This window comes from Lampetra planeri, chromosome 42 (genome assembly GCF_965212315.1).
Source record: "Lampetra planeri chromosome 42, kcLamPlan1.2.h2, whole genome shotgun sequence".
In the NCBI taxonomy this organism is placed as follows: Eukaryota; Metazoa; Chordata; class Hyperoartia; order Petromyzontiformes; family Petromyzontidae; genus Lampetra; species Lampetra planeri.
The window spans coordinates 7,369,893-7,385,026 of record NC_136148.1 but is presented as its reverse complement, the minus strand read 5'-3'; the positions used below and the strand labels follow the sequence as shown (position 1 = coordinate 7,385,026).

At 49.5% G+C, this 15,134-nt stretch overlaps 1 protein-coding gene across 1 annotated transcript in view; it reads right to left on the bottom strand.

The window, feature by feature from the left end:
• Positions 1-579: 579 nt before the first annotated feature.
• Positions 580-15,134, bottom strand: part of LOC144732238 (neuropilin and tolloid-like protein 2) — a 49,665-nt gene continuing 35,110 nt past the window's right edge. The window contains exons 8-12 of the mRNA XM_078613637.1: positions 12,033-12,264; positions 11,023-11,136; positions 9,611-9,940; positions 1,237-1,562; positions 580-786 (exon numbers count right to left, since the gene is read on the bottom strand). Coding sequence (XP_078469763.1) covers positions 580-786; positions 1,237-1,562; positions 9,611-9,940; positions 11,023-11,136; positions 12,033-12,264 — 1,209 coding nt within the window. The remainder of the gene's footprint in view (positions 787-1,236; positions 1,563-9,610; positions 9,941-11,022; positions 11,137-12,032; positions 12,265-15,134) is intronic.

Genomic DNA, 15,134 nt, shown 5'->3' with positions numbered 1-15,134 from the left:
CCTGTGGTAGGGGCCATTCTCTCGAGGGAACCACCCTTTGAATTTTCACAAAGTGGTGCTCATTTTTATCTGTTCTGAAGGGATGGTACGCCGACAAGCTCAAAGCGCAGAGCTCCGAGGGCCATTACTGCACCGTGAACTGCGGTAAGGTCTGACGAATTGTGAATGGTGGGGTTAGGGTGTCAGTTAAAGACCGAGTACTGGTGTCTGGTTGGCTATTTGGTTAGGGCTAGCATTTGGTTGGTCACTGGGTTAGCGTTATGGTCACTGGTAAGGCTAGTAATAATGTCAGGTTGCCTAGTTGGTTATGGTCAGAATAGGGGCTAATACTTGAGACTGGTTTGCCTAGTCGGTTAGTTAGTTAGTTAGGGTTCTGACCATGGCAGTATTAGATCCGTGGCTACTTTTCATTCCCGGTGTTTACAAAGCCACCCAATAACCAGGACCACCACCACCACCATAAAAAAGTGATTAATAATAAAAAAAAACGTGGCGATCATCGTCCACGCGTGCGGATAACAGAATTGCGGAGAACGAGGAGTCGAGCAGCGCCACCACAACGGCGGCGTTTGCCGCAGCTTAAAAGTGGATAGAGGCAGAGCGCAGCACGGGGCCGTCACACTCACACGAGCATTCGTCACACTCGCACTCGCTCTCGTCGTCCACCTCCGTCTCGCGGGGGTCGCCCGCCGGGTCGCCGCGGTGGGGCGGGAGCGGGAGGCCGCGCTTCACCGTGAATATCCTCTTGCGGCCACGGCCCTCGGCGGGCCCGCTTGCCCCCGGCGACTGAAACGAGTGCAGCGAGTGCGCCGACAGTGCCATGTGCTGCTGCTGGTGCTGCTGCTGCTCGTGGTGGTGATGGTGGTGGTGCGGCCGATGATGATGATGCTGTTGCTGCTGGTGGTGATGTTGGTGAAGGTCTTGCTGATGCTGCTGTTGCTGGTGGTGATGATGGTGGTGCTGGTGGACGTCTTGGTGGTGAAGAAACTCCTGGCTGAGCAGGTCCTGGTGGTGGTGGTGGAGATCTTGGTGGTGCAGCAGGTCTTGTTGATGGTGGTGATGGTGGTGGTGCTGTTGCATGGCGCTGCCAGGCAGCCGGTGGGCGGCGTGAACCCCAAATCCTCCGCCTGTTCGGACTCCGCCTCCGCTGCTGCTGCTGCCGCTGACGCTCGCGCTGTTGCTGCCGCCTCCTCCGCCACTGCACGCCATCCGGCGGTCGACGTGACCGCAGTCAACCCCCGACGCAGTGCACATGTGCGGCGCGTCCTGGCGCAATAGCAGGTCGCGCAAGCTAAGCGTGCTGCGGGCCATGCACGCAGCGCCGCCACCACCGGCCACCGCGGTCGAGGAGGAGGAGGGCAGGGTGCCCGGCCGGCCGGAGCCGCAGTGGTGCTCGTGCACGCAACGCGTGAGCGACGCGCACCGGCGAAGTTCTCTGCGCTCACACGCCGCGCCCGCCTGTGCTCCGCCACCGCCAATGGTGGTGAAGGTTTCGGCGAAGGCGCCAGCGGCCGAGGAAGATGCTTGGCCATGCAACATGGTGACGGAGTCGTGCCGGCAGCCTTGGGCGGGGCGAGAGAGGGGGTTAGTCAGGACGTGCCAATAGACGAAAGATAAAGGTGCTAGAACCTATAAACGCTCGCTCGCTCGGACGCGTCACTGTTGGCACAATGGGACTCTCCACCAGAGGAGGGCTCTAAAGAGTCACTCTCTATGAGCCACGTCCTTTCTAAAAGATGTCAGCGATCGTGGCCTTCCTTTCTTTCAGCTTTACCCGTGATAATTACTCGAGAATGTTGCCAACATCCGCCAACTCTTGTGCAGTGACATCACAGCCACACGGCCGGGGTGGTGATGGTAGTGGCTATGCTGCACATGCCCTGTAATCCAGCATTGTGGAGTCAGCAAGGGTTGGTGGATCACCGCACAAATGTTGTGCAATTACCCACACATTATAAGGTTACACTCATTGCACACAAAGTGCTTGCCACAAATGAACCACAATACCTCACTGATCTCGTCAAGGAGCATAGACCACCACGCAAACTTGCAGCTTTTGTATAGCGCTTCTGTGGCCGTCTGGAACACTCTTCCTTCTGATATTAGGAATCCACTTGCGCAATGTATTTCAAAACATAGATTTAAAACTAATTTCTAACTGCTTTTTGTGTTTAGTATGTTGTCCTTCTCATGCACCTCCGATTAGAATGGTTGGCTATGTACGGTGCAAAATAAGTTCAACGTTCATACATCCCATGGGCGTCGAGGAGATGCCGTTCCCCTGGCTCGACCCAGGAGAAGGCGATACAGTAAAGTGCACACTAATATCGTCTGTCCCTTCTGTATGGGATAGAGTGTTGTCCCCTCGTACCCGTGGGTTTTATAAGGGTGCTCTGGTTTCCTCCCACATGTATGAACACTCGTTAATTGGTCAAAACACCTTAATATAGAGGAACACAGAGCTTGGGCAATTTTTGGTATTGCTGGCTCACTGCCTGGCTGATGTCCTGCAGCTCGTCTGTGGCTCCTCAGTGATGGTGAGATATAGCTTTTCAAGAACGACGATGCTATTTATCAAACTCAACGTTCTTATTTAGTTTTCACGCAAAGCAGTCTGGGTATTTCCAAGAGGGCAGGGGACAGCATGTCTTGTGCTGTGGAGCAGCCGTGCTGTGTAGCAAAATTTCCAGCCGAGAAAAATGCCAGAGCAGCTTAAAAGTGATGGGAGGTTGGAAGCCGTGCGGTTCGTCATAATCATCATCTGGGATCCCTCGAGGTATAGTACAATGGTCCTCCGTCGACAGCGATGATGGTCAGGATTTGTGTGTGTACTCAGGTGGCTGATGAGGCCAATCCTGGAACCACATATCATGAAACAGTGGCAGCGTGCGTCGTGTTTATTGGCAGTTTGGAAGCTTTGAAATTCCTATCTGGCCTGGGTGCGTTTTATTCCTTTGTGCGCGTTTCCTAACTCGTGTCTCTCACATGCAAGTGTGTATGTGTGTGTGTGGTTAGCGTGCTGCCCTACGAACCCGGTGACCCAAGTTCGATTCTCGCTCATGGACAACACCAGCAAAGATTATTTGAGCCGGTCCTGGGCTTCCCCTAGGTCGACTCCGCCTTAAATGAGTTTCTGGTGTGGTGTGTAAAGATTTCCACGAGGGAGACAAAGGCAGTCGGGCGTGGTGTTGGCCACCCACCCCCTCGTGTACGATGTCGACCTTCATAGGTGATGACGATAATGATGTGAAAGCAGAGGTCATCAAATGGGTGTGTAGTGAGTTCAATGAGACGTAGACGACGTAGTCGGAGGTACACTTATTTATTATAACTTTACACTCAGCACAGGCCAATGTATACAACACTTGAAGGGGTAACGGCCCCTTCACCCGTCTAACAGGGAGACCCCACTAACACTAGCCCGGCTAGCCTGCTCCCAGGTCCTCCACTCGAGAGCTAGGGGAGGCTAGCTGATCCAGCTCTGGCCAAACTAGGATCACGGCACCCTTAGCCAACCAGACTGGCTCTTACAAGAGCATTGGCTCTGGGCTCTCGGGGCCACGCCACTGGCTTGCCCTGGTCGGTCCTTAGAATGACAGCGATCCAGGGGAATCTCAGGGCCTATCTAGTCGGTCTTCACTCTTCACTGGTTAAGCTGCATACTGAACCCCGAGCCCACCGGCTCACCACCTTATATAGCAACTCCCCCCCGAGGGGTGGGGCCGTGGGGAATCACAGCGCCGTTACAGCCCCCCAGGGATAACCGATGCGGACGTGGATGTAGGCATCCTTCCGCGTGCGGGGGTAACCACCCCTTGTGTGTTTGTTCGCCCTCCCGTAACACCCCTACATCACCCCCCCCCCCCCCATGTAGGGGTGTTACGGGAGGGCGAACAAACAGACAAGGTGGAAGGATGCCTACATCCACGTCCGCATCGGTTAGCCCTGGGGGGCTGTAACGGCGCTGTGATCCCCCACGGCCCCACCCCTCGGGGGGGAGTTGCTATATAAGGCGGTGAGCCGGTGGGCTCGGGGTTCAGTATTCAGCTTAACCAGTGAAGATTGAAGACCGGCTAGATAGGCCCTGGGACTCCCCTGGATCGCTGTCCTTCTAAGAACAGACCAGGGCAAGCCAGTGGCGTGGCCCCGAGAGCCCAGAGCCGATGCTCTTGTAAGAGCCGGTCTGGTTGGCTAAGGGTGCCGTGATCCTAGCTTGGCCAGAGCTGGATCAGCTAGCCTCCCCTAGCTCTCGAGTGGAGGACCTGGGAGCAGGCTAGCCGGGCTAGTGTTAGTGGGGTCTCCCTGTTAGACGGGTGAAGGGGCCGTTACCCCTTCAAGTGTTGTATACATTGGCCTGTGCTGAGTGTAAAGTTATAATAAATAAGTGTGCCTCCGACTACGTCGTCTACGTCTCATTGAACTCACTACACCTGTTTAAAATGATTCTGTATCTATGGCGTTAAGGCGTAGCGACATTGATGAGAAAAATAAGTGTATTAGGGGTATGATTTGAAAATATAGGAAAAAGTCAACATTTGTCAATAACACTTGCAGGGAAAAATCTATACGAGCGACATTTTGGGCAACAGCCCTTCTCCATACATAAATAAAAAGTTACATTTATTTATACTTTAAAACATTCTCCAACTAAAGTGCCTGTTAACCTTGAGGGAAACTGATAATTTGCATACAAAAATAATCTGATACCAATACTTTCAAAGAAATGGATTATGTTACTTGAAAATATAAATTGGCCCAAAATCCCCAGCAGGACATTCCTGCAGGAGAATCGTGCTTCTCCGAGGCTTTCCAGGATAAATAAAGGGCACAAATTCATAACTAATTTACATTACTTCTAAAACCTCAATTAATAAGTCATTCAGATACCAATTACTTTGAAAAAGTTACCCACGCAGCTCAGACTCAGGCAAACACTGCCACAATATCTCCAACATTCTTCAACAAACACAAACAAACATAAAGCCAACCCCAGCGTGCTCATTCATCCTGCCAGGTTTGTGCTAGAGTGGCTTTTCCCTTGCCTCCTTTCATCTGCATCCATTCGTCAGCATTATTGTGCCGATCGTTTCAGAGCTACAGAGCCAAGTCTTTCTCAGCGACGAACACAAACGCTGACTTGCACGGGGTGGGGGGAGGGAGTGAGGGGGGCTTTCAGTCAATCAAACTAATGAATAGACTATCTCATGATCCCGCAAGATGCTTTGCAGGTGCTGTGTTTTCTCGCTAATTGAGTGTGGCCTCGCGCGTAATGAGTTTTTCCACCGCCGAGATCCGGGGAGAGGAAAGGGCTTTGTTGCGTCGTCGCCCATGGATGCTGGGGGTCCCCTTTCCCCCTTCCCCCAGTGTCGGTGGGAAGGGTAACCAAGCCCCCCTGTTTGTTTGTTTGTTTTCAAGCATCGTGCAGCGATAGACAAACTGTCTGCGGTAGTGTGGGGGGGGGATGCTGGGCAACATGCACAAGCTGGGACGATTTCACGTGACGGGCATCGCAGCCTCTCCTTACACACGCAGGGTGGGTGAGAGAGACAGGGCGAGAGCAGAATGTACGGTGGACAAAAGCACATCCTAGAGTTACTCTTTCTATTCGTCGGTTAATGTTTGTTTATAGCTTTATTAACGTTGACTGTGCTCGTGCCCCCTCCTCCCCAACCCCCCAGAGTTCTTGTATCCGTGCCCCCTCTTTTAAACAAGGTCCTGACACAGGGCTGTCGTGAGATATCTGCGTGAAATTTGAGTGCTTAATTTGGACATGGATCTCCATGTGCCTGGGTTTTCTCTGAAATGTAAGAAATTCCCAAGAAAAGGGATCGGTGGCGGGCGGCCGGGTGGCCGGGTGGCCGGGTGGGCGGCCGAGCAGGTTCAGAGGTCAGGGAGCTGAGCCGGCACCCCTGGGAGCCTGGAATTTAATCGCCAACTGAGCTGCTGCCCACGATCAACCCGGCTTGTCCAGTGCAGCAGGGAGGATGCTGAAGTCACCACAATGGCTGTACAAAAATATAATCGTTTTCCTTGGGTTAGATCGCGTAGGCATGATGCCGATATTGTTTTATATATATGTCAATCTTTTAATCATATCTAGACGATCTTTAATTATCTTTTCTTTACATGACACCTACATGATCTAATCCGGCAGAAACTAATTATGAATGATTATATTGGTCGTGAATTCCGACGTATAAAGTTACTTTTTTGTTTTTTGTCTTTAGTTTGGTGTTCTTCCCCCGCATATCCGATTCGCACGGTTGGCTACATACAGTGCGAAATAAGTTCAACATACATACATTTAATTTCCAGCTCTGAGAATCGAAATATCGGTTTGGCGGCCACGTGGTGAACATGCATCCCATGGCGCTAATGGATGGAGCACCCCCCTGTTGTGTCTCCCCACACTCGCTGGGAAAATCTCTGGCGCAACCCTTTAGTGATGAAATGAAGTTGCACTGCTCTGTGAGATTTTATTAATGGAGTTTTATTTGTTATTTTATTTCATAACCTAGAGAAGAGACTTAAATTGTGAAAAAGACTGAAAAAAATATATAGATATGATTTGGTTAAGTATTTAAATTATTAACTTACTTTAAAGGTTTAGAGATTATGAGACTATACTCGGTATAAACATAATAATTATATTATTGTAATAATTTACCTTGGAGGTCACACGTTCAACTCCTGTTCAAGGAAAATATCATAGAATTATCATTGTCTGTCTCCTGTCAATAAAACGAGTACTGTAAAACTTTTTTTGTAGGAAGCCAAGAAGCGATAACTCTTTGGATAGACTCTCACTGCCTGCCATGGGAACGTGTAATATCCACCGCTGGCATCAGGACTGCCATCCATTGGAGATGAACGCCGCCCAGCTTTTGTGTGCGTAAAGTAAACGACTTTGACGCCGACTTTGTGGATCTCGCTGTCGCTGGGTAAGGTCGCTCCAATGTTGCCTTTGCATATTGGTGTGGCCACACTTTACACTCCAGGCACGCCAGGCTCATGGCGGCGTGCCCTGTAATGGACTGTGGTTGATTGCATGCTGCAGGGAGGCCTTGAGCATATACTTCCTCGCCGTGCAGAGGTGGAACAGAATACGGAATGCATTACTCTGCAGGGCAAGCAATAAACTAGCGTGAATGCATTCACACACACACACACTGCTGTATCCACAAAAGACACAGACACACAGGCAACAATCGCCTGTTTAGCTTATAGAATTATAGACTGTTGGAGAAAGTTCTGTCAGGAGCAATTACTAATAAGCAAGCATCTACGATATTCTCCACATTAATAAGACTCAATTATAAGCCAGTAGGTGCGAGTGTGTGTGTGAGACCAGCTGTTCTTTACATTATTGCTACCGGGTACAAGTTTGGGGTGCGTCTTACCAGAGGTGTGGACTCGAGTCATGTGACTTGGACTCGAGTCAGACTCGAGTCATGAATTTGATGACTTGCGACTCGACTTGGACTTGCATAACAATGACTTTGTCCCACCTATGAGATGTGGACTCGAGTCATGTGACTTGGACTCGAGTCAGACTCGAGTCATGAATTTGATGACTTGCGACTCGACTTGGACTTGCATAACAATGACTTTGTCCCACCTCTGCGTCTTACTTTCCGGAATGTCTTATAACCCAGAGAAAACGTGAATTAGGCTGCTGGAGCAAGTGCTGTGCGTGAGCATCAGTGTATGAGAGAGTGGTATGGCCAGCACTACTGCTGGCCACCTTTGTCACCCTAGCAGTGATGTTTTTACACCACATCAGGTACAAGACTGAGTCGACCTAGAGGAGACTCAGGACCCGTTCAGATAATTCCTATTGGCCGTAGCCAGTAATGTAACTCGGGCCAATGGGTTTGGCACGCAGTGGCCTAACTACTACACCACTATGTTGCTTGTGCAAGGCTCGGCGCACTATAAGACCATGTGATGTATGGAAGACTGGCTGGCAAGAGTTCACCTCATTTCTTCAGAACTGATTTTTGTGTTTAGTTTGTTGTCGTTCCCCATACCTCTGATTAGCACGGTTGGCTATGTACGGTGCGAAATCAGTTCAACATACACACACTCACTGGGATGACTGGGAGATACATTACTGAACCAATGCCACACACGTACCGGCTTACTACAGTACTCGTTATTTTACTCAAAGGTATATATTTTTGCTTGTCTGTCATTCGGTTTTTAACTGGTGAACCGAACGTTGCACAATACTGAGCGATTCAAGAACAGTCATAAAATAAAAGGCATGCTTTGCGAGTTGGTTCATGGGAGGGCATGAACTGGCCTGGAGAGCTGGCACGAACGTTTCATGGAGTGATCTGTTGGTCGTGATTGGTTGGTTATTATTTTTCACTGAAGAAACCTTTTTACGGATGCCTAAATGACGGCATTTTTCAAATCCTCATCGTCACACTCGGCAGAGAGTATGATGATGATAATTATCTGTCTGCATATACTGTACTTGCATCCAAAAGACAGAGAACCCCCATATAGCCTTAACAGACTGTTGGGGAAAGTGCTGTCCGCGTGCACATATTCAGACTGGCAGGGCACACGAGCAGGTGAGTGGCCAGCACCACGACTTTTGTCTCTGATGTTTACACACCGCACCAGGTACTCATTTTAGGTTGAGTCGACCTAGGGGAGACCCAGGACCAGTTCAAATATTCGCCACTGTTATTGGTCGTAAACTGTATTCGAACCCGGGTTGCCGGGTTTGTCGCGCAGTTGCGACAACTACTGCGCTAAAACTCCATAGACTAGGAGCCGCCCACCGTGATACCCACGGGCACACACACATGCATGCAGACACGCACGTACACACACAGGAGCAGAGCGAGAGAAACCGCCTTCAGATTGCGATGACTGTCGCCCCTCATTAATATCTGGCGCAGCAGTGAATTATCTCCACAGATGTCAAAAAGCCCTGGGATGCAAATAAGGTCGAGTGTGGGCAGTTCACGCTGCCTTCTAGCAGCGCATGTGTGAGCGTGTGGGTGCGTTTTTTTTTAAATAAACAAGCAGCCGCTGCTTTGTGCTGAAAATATTTTACAGCCAAGTTGCTCACAGCCGGGCTGTGACGGCACTGGATAAATGGGTGGGTGAACGAGTAGATGGGTGAACAAGTGGGTGGGTGGACGAGTGGGTGAATGGACGAGTGGGTGGGTGAACGAGTAGTTGGGAGAACAAGTGAGTGAGTAAATGAGTGTTTGGGAGGACGAGTGGGTGGGTGAACGAGTGGGTGGGAGGATAAGTAGGTGGGTGGACAAGTGGGTGGGTGAACAAGTGGGTGGGTGGACGAGTGGGTGAATGGACGAGTGAGTGGGTAAGGCTGGCGCATCACACGAGGGGGTGGGTGGCCAGCACCACGCCCCACTGCCTTTGTATCCCTCATGGCGTTCTAGATATATGGCACCAGGTACTCATTTGAGGCTGAATCGACCTAGAGGAGGCCCAGGACTGGTGTTGGTCTAGAGCGGGAATTGAACTCGGGTCACCGGGTTCGTAGCACAGTGCTCTAACTGCTACACTACCGCTCCCCACAACACACACGCACCCACCAACACACGTGAGCGCTACACAGACGCACCGGTCAGCGTGCCCGTGCCATGGTTGCGTGCGCCGTCCCCTCTGCCGTCACGTGCCGGCCCCCCACTGGGCTTGGCAGTGGAGAAGAGGTCGTAGAGGGGGGGCTCCAGAACCTCCTGCAGGCAGGCGGCATCAGTGCTGCCCGAGCCGCTGGCGGCACCGCCGCAGGCCCCTGCGCTCGTCCCACGCTGCGGGAGAAGTTTCTTGCGCGGCTGCTTGAGCTGCACGTAGACGGAGATCACGATGAGCACCACCACGAGGCCCGAGCAGACGCCGATAAGCGTGCCGTTGGTGGTTGTCATCTGCTGGAAGAGGCTGCCCTTGCGCTTCTCTGCAAAGAGGAAACAAGGAGGCACGGACACGGCCGTGGTGAAGGTTATGAGGGGGCCCCAAGACTGATTGCAGGGAATGGCCCAAAGTATGTGCGCTATTACATATTGCAAAATAAATCATACAAACATTTATTCCTTTATTTATCGGTGTAAAATTTACAAATGTAAATTCATCAAACGTAAATCACTCGCTATACTCATTTTTAAACAAAACACATTTTTGTTCCAAGGTTTAGCTGTGGAAAATTGTATGAATGATGTAATCGAAAATCCTAAAATAATTCTGATGGCTTCCATCGCTCAGCTGTTACTCCAACGTGAAACGGAGGGCTTAAATAAGGGCCTGAGGCTATAGCCACCACACTGCAGATCACGAGAGGTGGTACAAAGGTTTGCGCACTGCGCTACGAACACAAAGTTAATATCCCAGCTACGGCTAACATAGTGATGAATATCTGAACCAGTCCTGGGCCTCACCTAGGTTGACTCAGCCGTAAATTAGTACCAGGCGGAGTGTGTCAACAAACATTTTTCTAAGGTTGCACTCATTACACACAAACTGTTTACCACAAATGGACTACAATACCTTGCTGATCTCGTCAAGGAGCATAAACCATCACGCGAACTACACTCATCCTCGCAGCAGCGACTTTTGGCTAGCCATCGAACAAAGATGGTTACCTCAGCATTCGCTTTCAGATGTGCTTCTACGACCATCTGGAACGATCTTCCTTCCGATATTAGGAAGCCATTGGAGCTATGCACTTTTAAATCTAGATTGAAAACTCATTTCTTTAGAATAGCTTTTTGTGTTTAGTTTGTTGTCCTTCCCCGCACCTCCGATTAGCACGGTTGGCTACGTATGGTGTGACAAAAGTTCAACATACGTGCATACATCAGCACTGGGGAGACAAAAGTGGCCAGGCATGATTCTGGTCACACCATTACCACGTGCGCCATACCGGGCCTTCATAGGTGCTACTCGCTAACAGCACATGCCTCCAACAGCCTGAAAAGGCTATATGGGAGATCTTTGTCTTTGTACACGCATTTACCAGGGTGTGTGTGTGCGTGCACGTGCCTTTGCAGTGCTTCTCGTCCCAAGGGTAGACGCAGTTCTGCACGCCGTTGCACACAAGCGAGCTGTTGATGCACATGTTGCTGTGGCAGAAGAACATGCTGCCATCGCACGGGGCTGGTAACCAGCATGGTGAGGGAAGGGGGGTGAGGAGGACACTTAGATGAGACGAGAAAAGCAAAAGACCCAACCAACGACAGAAACCTCTTGACAAGTAATGCATTTTCGTTTCGTAGCCAATGTTACGATGACTCACAATAGATTCGTTTTTTTTAGGCCACTTAGTGGTCTGGCCAAATTTGTGTCATGGCACCCTCCACTACCTGACATAGCTAAATAAATTAAATGTGTTGTGTGTACAAACATTTAACATGCCAATTCGTGTTTTAGCTCATTCATTTGTGAGTTTAAGAACAAATCTCGCAACCAAACTTAGCTGTTGGATATAACGGTGGCGAGATGTTAACTACCTCGCCTGGTAGATAAGATGTCGTGGGTTCGATCCCGACCCTGACGTTCGTTTATTTGGAGTTTGCAAGTTCTACCCGTGGTCGAGTGGATTTTTCTCTGGGTCCTCCGGGTTTTCCTCCACATTTAGAATCAACGTGTGTTTAGAGTATTTGGATGCTAAGCCACTTCGTTGAGCTATCATTTGTGACCAGGTCGCTTCTGAAAAGGATAATGAAAAATTGTTTAAAGTTTTAGTTTAAAATTTGGCTTGCAACTGTGTCAAGGCGGATTCTGGTGAGAAACCAGTAATTCATTCTGACTGCCTGGTTCTGACTTCCTCGTTTCTCAAAATTAGTTCCTGGTTTCTGGCATGAAGATGCTTTTAAGACCTTGCTCATAGCAAGTACAGTAATGTATTAGCCGTTACTTTGTTCAACTTTAATCGTGCTGTTTGTTGCTGGCCGCTTGGGCCTAGTGCACTTCGCAACCACGAGAGAGAAAAAATATTCTCAAGGGAGAGGGTAGTAGGTGGGGCATTGTCGCATTCGTTGTTGAGCACGTACGGTCGAGGAAGGAGGTGAAGAGCATGGAGAAGTGCGTCATGGTGCGGCTGCCCTCGTCAGCCCACATCCTCACGACGCCCAGGCCCGACTGCAGCATCACATCGCTCGCCACTGTGCTGCAGAACTTTGCCTTTAGGTTGTCGATGAGCCGCGAGCCGTCATACACGGCGATGAAGTTGCGCTTGCACTCGTTGGAGTGGTGCATCTGGTAGTCGAGGAAGCGCAGGTAGATCTGGGTAAGGTGAGTACGAGGGACGTGGGTGGGCAAGAGACGGAGGTGGGCAAGGGGCACGGGTGGGCAAGGGACGGGGGTGGGCAAAGGAAAATCGTAACTCAGCTTGTAACCAATTGCCCACCCAGCTTGACTGCACCAGCTGTCACGATTGGGTGGTCACAATTCAATCCAGGAATGCTTTTTTTGTGGAGTGTGTACTTTCTATACTGTCTGGCTTGTCCGTACTGCCTCTCTTGTCTGTACTGTCTTGTCATCTGTATTGTGTCCGTCTTGTTTTTTGCCATTGGTGAAACACGTTTATGGCAAGGGAGACACGTGCAAACAAAGTACGGCACTAAATATCTTCACGAAGAAAAATAAAATAACTGAAAAACATCAACGAATCTGACACAAATACAAAGTTTCACAGCAAAAAATATAAATAAACAGTATAAATACGACGCGTAAGGGACAATCACAGAAACCCTTTTGCTCTCGCCTTCACGCAAATAAATAAATTCCCAATTTCAGGGACTTTATATAATGATACCACTGACCCAATACTCAGGGGTGGGCAACCGTTTTTCTGCCAAGGGCCATTTGGATATTTATAACATCATTTGCGGGCCATACAAAATTATTAAGTAAAAAAGTTAGCCTGCTATATTTGGTCAAACATTTAATTAACTCATCTCTAATGTGATGGCTGGAACTGCTTATCTTTGGTGAGGCGTGTGATGTTAGCTGGTTATTGATGATGTTGCTGCTACTCGCAACTACTTTTCCAGGTTTGCTCCTAGATTTATTGAATTTCGAGTCCCGCCTGCGGTTGCCTTGGCAGGGCCGGACCAAATGACACGGCCCGCGGTGCCGGACGTTCCCCACCCCTGCTCTAGAGCCATCCAATCACCTACAAGATTGCACATCATAAATAATGTCAGCTTGTAACGCGTCGCCGAGCGAGGAGGAACCACATATAAGCAGGAAGGCAGCCACGCAATGAGCCAGGACCAACAATTGCCCAAGCTCTGCTGCCCTCTGTCTGTTAAGGTATTGTCAACCAATTCATGAGTGTTCATGTGTGGGAGAAAACATGAGCATCCATAAAAACCCCACATATGAGGAGGAAACGCTCTATCCCATACAGATGAAACAGGTGGAGTCCACATTTCTGCTGTACCGCCTTCTCCTGGTGAACCGGGGTATGGCACATCCTCTACGCCCACAGGGAGGGAGTTTCGCAACACTCGTGTGATCCACCTACCCTCGCTGCTTCCACAGCGCTGGATTACAGGCCAAATGCAAAACCACCACCACTGCCTGGCATGCACAGCACTTGTCCATCAACTGCTAGATGTACATGATCTAGAATCGAATTGTGAACCAGAATCAACAGTGCTTACTCAACAATGGATGGGCGCTCTATCATACTCTACTTTGATCAAGCGAGTCAACCGTGTGTCAACCTCCATATATATTTACAAAATCTAGCTCTCACATAGGGTAATATGAAGTGAAAAGCTAGATTAATGAAAATATTGAGGGATGATGTATTGCGATTTTATATTTTAAAAAATGTTTTTACACCTTTCTCTCGATATTGGCATCGCAACGCAAGAATGAGGAATCCATTGGGAGCTCTCGTAGGGTACGGTCCACAGAAGACTCGCTGAACCGCTTCCGACATCCTTCCAAGCGCCCTCTTATTTACATGCTAGGGGGAAGCACCTTCCCGCCCACACGACTACACAAACTTAATGTTCGTCACATGATGGTCAAAGCGATTTTTTTTCTAATCCGCAGAGCTGGAATGAATCCAAATTAAGTGTAAAACCAATTTATTGTTTTATTGTACAGCCATTGGTGACCAGGCTGTGATCATCAACGTGACTACGCCTGAGCAACTGGTTTAATCACTGGCGGCTAGCATGGATTAAACACAGCATCTAAATGATGCTGGCTCTGCTCTGAGACACCCATTACCCCAGCCACCTCTGCTGACATCCCACTCCTTAATTCACTGCTCCAGCCTGATGCATCCACTCACTATTAACGAGACCCCCGTATTAACGAATTGATTGAATTATCCTTCAGATCCATACAGCACTGTCGATTGCTCAATTTACGTAGATGCAAAATGGGACATCCAAGCACGACACTGGCACGCGCTTATACAAACATACACACAAGACAATGATCCCCCATGTAGTTTTTAACAGACCGTTAGGGCAAGTGCTTTTTGCGAGCACCTATGAAGGCCGGCACGGTGCACGAGGTGGTCGGTGGCCAGCACCACACTCGACACACAGCCACATATACACACATGCTCTAACACATTAAAAATGTATTCACACAATAGTACACGCGAACATACACTCACTGCTACACAACATATAATCACATTATGACAAAGATAGCAATCCCCCATATAGCCTTTCACGGAAGTTGGGGCAGAGGTACTGTTTGCAATGACCTATGAGCACCGTGCCCGGCCACTTTTGTATCCCAAGTGACAATATTTATGCACTGCACCAGGAACTCATTTGAGGCTGAGTCGACCTCGGGGGAGGCCCGGGACCGGTTGGGATAATCACCACTGTTGTTGACCGTGAGAGGGAATCGAACTCGGGTCGCCGGATTCATAGCACAGCGCGCTAACCGTTATACAATCGCTCCCCTATAACACGCGTACAAAGATCCTCCCAGCGGTGCCATACAACGGTCTGTACACAGACATGTACACAGACATGTACACAGACATGCACACACGCTCACGTCTGCAGACACCGAGCCGATATTCCGGGTCAAACGCAGTAATTTTAATAATACGCGCGCTCTTGGCTCTTTGCGATGAAACATCGCAAAATCAATGTCCTAATGTAATGGAA